Genomic DNA, 7286 nt, shown 5'->3' with positions numbered 1-7286 from the left:
TGGAATACTTTTAAGTAATCCTGATTTCTTCATTCCAATTACTTAACTGTTACCGAACATTTCAAATAGCACGGAGTCATTTGAATGTAATTTGTCTTGATATGTTTGGTTGAAAAAACATGCATTTTTCAAATGTATCAATTTTTTTACTGATCATAGTCAGGAAAGTCGCAGACTCCTCGTGATGTCAATAAAATTGACCATTGTTGTGTTTCAGTTGGTCACTTTGTGTTGATAAAAAGGTTGTTGCTCTGATGAAGACCATGGATGTTGAAGGGTCCTGATCTTCTCACATAAAAAAACGACAATTATCTAGCACTGATCATCTGAAGAGGAAAACCTAAAAAGTAAATAACAAATCTGACAGATTGTTGTGGTTTTCTGTGTGGAGATAATTGGCATGGTAGGACTGGTGTGATTTATCAATGGTCGTTTTTAAATGTGTTCGAACATGTTTTCCTCACATGCACACACTCATATGTACGCACGCACATACGCACACACACGCACGCATATACACATCCTCATACACTCACATTCACGTGCACACACACACGCACACACACACACACACACGCTAACGTACACACATGTACGCACACATACGCGCACAAGTACGCATACATGCGAAACGTCACTTCCTCTGAAAGGAATTCTAGACATGTGCAGTCAGAACACTCACCCCGATATAAAAGTCCACAACACTATTCAACTTCCTCTTTCTTCCCTTTTGCCTGGTTTCGTCAACAAGGCAAGTTTGACGTCCATAGCTCTTGGTTTGAAGACTTTTCCACGTGGACGACTGCTATCATGAATGCACAGTTTTGCTGAGGCAAACACTCCATTTCTATTTCCTTTTCTACGTGCGGGAGGGCCATTTCTCGTTCTCGACTTCATTTCTTTTCCATGCATGTAGTCATCAATGCCTAAATGAACACGTGTTTCACCTAAACCATTTTATTTTCAACAGAAAATAAACGACATGTTTATTTCATCCCGCAATCGAGTTTTTGTTTCCTTCATTCCATTCGTTTCATTATTTTCTTTTGTTAGGGTATTTATACTCTAGTCCTCTACAAACGATGGTGACCCCGTTATTTTAAAATGAAATGAATGAGTTTGAACGAAACACGCAGTAAACTAAACTCTCCCACACAAATTCACAGCACGCACGAAAAATAATTTTTCTCTAAAAAAAAACAAAAAAACTTGTTGACCACGAGGAGGAACATTTTCAAACCGCGCACAAGAAATTGAAATATAAAAAATTTCAACAATAAAAAAAAATGGAACTGCAACAGACGAACTCCCACAACGAAACAATGGCATTAAACATTCCATCCTTCAAACCGACAAATACAAAAATATGGTTCGTCCAATTACAGGCCATATTTGACGCTAAACGGGTAACCTCACAACGAGCGCGTTATAGTTACCTAGTGGAAAAACTGCCATTGGAGGTGGTAGAGGAAGTCACAGATTTCCTCGAAAATGTACCCGAGGAAAGACCGTACGACACGCTGAAGCAAGCAATCCTGCAACGAACCAGTGTTTCCAACGAAGCCATGCTTCGTAACTTGTTCACACAAGTTGAGTTAGGAGACCGTACACCTTCACAACTACGTTGCCACATGAAAGCTTTGCTGGGAGAAAACATAATGTCAGACAGCATCATGAAGAGTCTATGGTTGGGTAAATTACCCCCAACTACCAAGCAAATCCTCGCTCCGATGTCGGAGGATACAGCAACAGAAAAGCTCGCCGACATAGCCGACAAAATTCATGAAAGTTCCCAGAGCCGACAAGTATACGCCCACCAACGGAAACCTGACCAAACCGAGACGAGGAATTAGCAGAATTAAAGTCTGCCGTTGAAAAGCTTTCGAAGCAGCTAGCCAACACACTTCAAACTCGTCAACATTATCCCAGAAACTACAATGACACACGGCGAAGTTACAGGTGAAGAAGTTCAACCGATCCACGTCATGACATAGACAAAATGTGTTTCTATCACAGGAGATTCGGCGTCGACGTGAGGAAATGCACTACACCCTGTGCGTTCAAAAAACCAGCACAGGGAAATTAACCTTCCAGCCAGTAATGACGACGACTGTGGCTGGAGCACAAAAAAGGTCGTCTGTTTTATATTCGTTACAAAATTCACGGATATAACTTTTTAATAGACACCGGAGCGGAAATCAGCGTCATACCGACACTGCATGGCCACCCAACAAGGACTCAATTTTTCAGCTTAAAAGCCACCAACGGTACAAAAATACCCACTTTTGGCAAAAAAACTTTAAATTTAAACCTTGGAATGCGAAGGAATTTTTTCTGGAATTTCACCATAGCCAGCGTGACCACTCCAATTTTGGGGGTGGACTTTTTAGCCCATTTCCACCTGTCTGTCGACATGACTCATCACACATTGACAGACAACGAAACGAAGATTTCGGTGAGAGGAACTACCTCGAAATTTTTAACCACCGGAATTAGCACCGCCCTACCCAAAGATTTACATGTCCGCCGGTTACTCCAAAAATTTCCTCAACTTTCCTAGCCATTTAAAAACATGGACCCCATTAAACATAGCGCTAAGCACTATATTAAGACAACAGGACCGCCCGTCTATTCAACCCCCAGACGCTTGAAACCGGATAAATACAAATTGGCAAAATCCGAGTTTCAAAATCTACTCCACATGGGAATAATACAGCCCTCGAAAAGTGCTTAGTCTTCACCACTCCACATGATACAGAAAGCTGACAACACCACGTGGCGACCGTGCGGAGATTTTAGACGCTTAAATGCAAAAACTGTTCCAGATAGATATCCTATTCCCCATATCCATGACTTCGCCAATGGACTCCAAGGCGCCACAATTTTCTTTAAACTGGACCTCGTTAAGGCATATTTTCAAATTCCAGTCACGGAAGAAGACATTCATAAAACCGCACTAACCACACCATTTGGCCTTTACGAGTTCCTAAGGATGCCTTTCGGGTTGAGAAATGCCTGTCAAACTTTCCAACGTTTGATTGACGAAGTTTTCAGAGGTCTGCTGTTCATATTTGCATATGTGGACGACGTTTTAATCGCCAGCAGAAACCTCGAAGAACACCGGCTACACCTGGAACAAACTTTTGAAAGACTGTCACATTTCAGTCTTTAACTAAACACCGATGAATGTGTTTTTAGCCACCAGGAAGTTCAATTTCTCGGTCATTTAATTGACAAGAATGGAATCTCCCCTTTGCCTGAAAAAGTAAGTGCTATTTCGAATTTCCCTCTACCGACATCTGTCAGACAAGTACGCCGTTTTGTAGGCATAATTAACTATTACCAACACTTTTTGCCTAACTGTTCCATGTTACTCGCACCTTTAACGGACTTGTTAAAAAAACGAACTAAAAACCAACAGTTAGTTTTGGAAGGACCAGCATTACAGGCCTTCGAACATTCGAAAACTGCTTTGGCAAACTTCACCAAACTCACTTATATCCAAGATAGCGATACAACAGAACTTACACTTACGATGGATGCATCGAAAATAGCAGTAGGAGCTGTCATTCACCAAATTTCTGACAACAAAATGACCCCTATTTCATTCTTCTCTGCCAAGTTAAACAAAGCACAGACTAAATATAGCACTTTCTCGGGAGAGTTACTTGCAATTCACCTTGCAATTAAGCACTTTAAACATCTCCTCGAAGGCAGAAAATTTTCCATTTATACGGATCATAAACCTCTAACATTTGCTCTACACACACATGTCGGCAAATATGGTCCACGAGAAATTCGACATCTGGACTTTATAGCCCAATATTCTACCGATATACGGTACATAAAAGGACAGGAAAACGTTGTAGCTGACGCTTTATCTCGTGCAACAATTGCTTCTTTAAATTCCACTCCATTAAGTATGGAATTAATAGCACAAGAGCAATTAACCAATACCACGCTCCCAGCTATAATAGATAAAACTTCACTGAAGCTGAAAGAAATGCCGATACCATTCGAAACAACAACTTTCTATTGCGATGTTTCACAAAAACACCCTCGCCCTTATATTTCACCCAGCCTCAGACGACAAGTTTTCCAGCTCTTCCACAATTTGTCCCACCCAGGAAAATGTGCCACCGTGAAATTAATAGCGGAACGTTTTGTGTGGCCAAATATGAATACGGACATCCGTAGTTGGACCAAAACTTGCATTCCTTGCCAAAAAAAACAAAGTTCACAGGCACACAAGATCACCTTCAGGAACTTTCAGTGTACCAGACGCTAGGTTTACTCATGTGCATATCGACTTGGTTGGACCCTTGCCCACTTCAAAAGGTCATACCCACATCCTTACTATAGTCGATAGATTCATCAGATAGCCGACAGCAATATCAGTGAAAGACATATCAGCCGCAACAATAGCCAGAGCGATTTTACAAGATTGGATAGTGATTTTCGGAGTGCCGTCCGTAATCACAACGGACAGGGTCTCACAGTTCCAATCAACTCTTTTTACTGAATTCAACCATTTGTTGGGAACAAAGCACATTAAGACTACTGCCTACCATCCTTACGCCAACAGTATGGTGGAACGATTTCATAGACAATTAAAAGCATCTTTGGCTATGAACGAAAACAAATTGGACTGGTCAGACAACTTGCCACTCATTCTCCTAGCAATTCACAACACTGTGAAGGAAGATTTGCAGAGCACACCTGCAGAATTAGTTTTCGGATCAACACTGATTTTACCAGGACAATTCTGCGAAAACAATACAGACATTTCCCCAACGACAACTTTTGTGACAGACTTAAAACACAAAATGTCACGATTAAAATTTACTCCAACCAAAAAGCCAGACACAAACATTTTCATTCCAAGCGATATTCAGACATGTAAATACGTTTTCATCAGGAACAACGCAGTAAAAAAAAACACTATGTCCAAATTATTCCAGACCTTATTTAGTTCTCGACAGAGGTAAAAGGTATTTTACCATATTAAAAAGAGAAAAAAAAGACACTATTGCAATAGACAGACTTAAACCTGCATTCATAGACAAACCTTTACATATTTCTCCTACTCCAATACAAGAACATACACACTCAGAAACGGACAAAGAAATAAAAAAAAAACAACACACCACAAACAACAACAAAAACTGGTCGAAAAATTCATTGGCCAAAACATTTGAAACAATACATAACCTAAAAAAAAAAGAAGAAAAGAAGACAAGAAAAAAAAATACGTAAAAAACCAAAAACGAAATACGTTTCTCTTGTATATATTTTTTTTCTCGCCACGAGGGGGAATCTTGTTTTCCTCAGATACACACACCCACATGTATGCACGCACATACGCACACACACGCACGCATATACACATCCTCATACACTCACATTCACGTGCACACACACACACTCTAACGTACACACATGTACGCACACATACGCGCACAAGTACGCATACATGCGAAACGTCACTTCCCCTGAAAGGAATTCTAGACATGCACAGTCAGAACACTCACCCCGATATAAAAGTCACCAACACTATTCAACTTTCTTCCCTTTTGCCTGGTTTCGTCAACCAGGCAAGTTTGGCGTCCATAGCTCTTGGTTTGAAGACTTTTCAACGTGGACGACTGCTATCATGAATGCACAGTTTTGCTGAAGCAAACACTCCATTTCTATTTCCTTTTCTACGTGCGGGACGGCCATTTCTCGTTCTCGACTTCATTTCTTTTCCATGCATGTAGTCATCGATGCCTAAATGAACATGTGTTTCACCTAAACCATTTTATTTTCAACAGGTAATAAACGACATGTTTATTTCATCTCACAATCGAGTTTTTGTTTCCTTCATTCCATTCGTTTCATTATTTTCTTTTGTAGCGAGTTAGGGTATTTATACTCTAGTCTTCTACAAATGTAACCCACTGCAGAAGCTATTCATGGATAATGACACAGCCTTCCCCAGCAAAGAATTTAGGACATTCACGGATGAGGGGAGCATGAACCTGAGATTTCATTGTGTATACCTAACCCAGGAATGGCATAGCAGAGCAACACAAGTATACCATAAAATGAATTGTGCCCAGGATACGCTGCTCTATACTGGAGATTGTCTACTGACACAATATGACCTCAAAAGATGCGAGTTAGGGTATTTATACTCTAGTCTTCTACAAATGTGACCCACTGCAGAAGCTATTCATGGATAATGACACAGCCTTCCCCAGCAAAGAATTTAGGACATTCACGGATGAGTGGAGCATGAACCTGAGATTTCATTGTGTATACCTAACCCAGGAATGGCATAGCAGAGCAACACAAGTATACCATAAAATGAATTGTGCCCAGGATACGCTGCTCTATACTGGAGATTGTCTACTGACACAATATGACCTCAAAAGATGCGAGTTAGGGTATTTATACTCTAGTCTTCTACAAATGTGACCCACTGCAGAAGCTATTCATGGATAATGACACAGCCTTCCCCAGCAAAGAATTTAGGACATTCACGGATGAGTGGAGCATGAACCTGAGATTTCATTGTGTATACCTAACCCAGGAATGGCATAACAGAGCAACACCAGTATACCATAAAATGAATTGTGCCCAGGATATGCTGCTCTATACTGGAGGTTGTCTACTGACACAATATGACCTCAAAAGATGCGAGTTAGGGTATTTATACTCTAGTCTTCTACAAATGTGACCCACTGCAGAAGCTATTCATGGATAATGACACAGCCTTCCCCAGCAAAGAATTTAGGACATTCACGGATGAGTGGAGCATGAACCTGAGATTTCATTGTGTATACCTAACCCAGGAATGGCATAACAGAGCATCACCAGTATACCATAAAATGAATTGTGCCCAGGATATGCTGCTCTATACTGGAGATTGTCTACTGACACAATATGACCTCAAAAGATGCAAGTTAGGGTATTTATACTCTAGTCTTCTACAAATGTGACCCACTGCAGAAGCTATTCATGGATAATGACACAGCCTTCCCCAGCAAAGAATTTAGGACATTCACGGATGAGTGGAGCATGAACCTGAGATTTCATTGTGTATACCTAACCCAGGAATGGCATAGCAGAGCAACACAAGTATACCATAAAATGAATTGTGCCCAGGATACGCTGCTCTATACTGGAGATTGTCTACTGACACAATATGACCTCAAAAGATGCGAGTTAGGGTATTTATACTCTAGTCTTCTACAAATGTGACCCACTGCAGAAGCTATTCATGGATAATGACACAGCCTTCC

General features: G+C 40.7%; 1 protein-coding gene across 1 annotated transcript; it reads left to right on the top strand.

Annotated features, from left to right (window-relative positions):
* Positions 1 to 1322: 1322 nt before the first annotated feature.
* Positions 1323 to 1853, top strand: LOC145240273 (uncharacterized). Its single transcript, XM_080103857.1, has one exon. It carries the CDS (start codon positions 1323 to 1325, stop codon positions 1851 to 1853), a length of 531 nt encoding a protein of 176 aa, XP_079959983.1.
* Positions 1854 to 7286: the final 5433 nt, after the last annotated feature.

The sequence above is a fragment of the Euprymna scolopes genome, chromosome 2 (assembly GCF_053919585.1).
Source record: "Euprymna scolopes isolate OS-2025 chromosome 2, ASM5391958v1, whole genome shotgun sequence".
Taxonomy (NCBI): domain Eukaryota; kingdom Metazoa; phylum Mollusca; class Cephalopoda; order Sepiida; family Sepiolidae; genus Euprymna; species Euprymna scolopes.
This window is presented reverse-complemented; position numbering and strand designations above follow the sequence as displayed.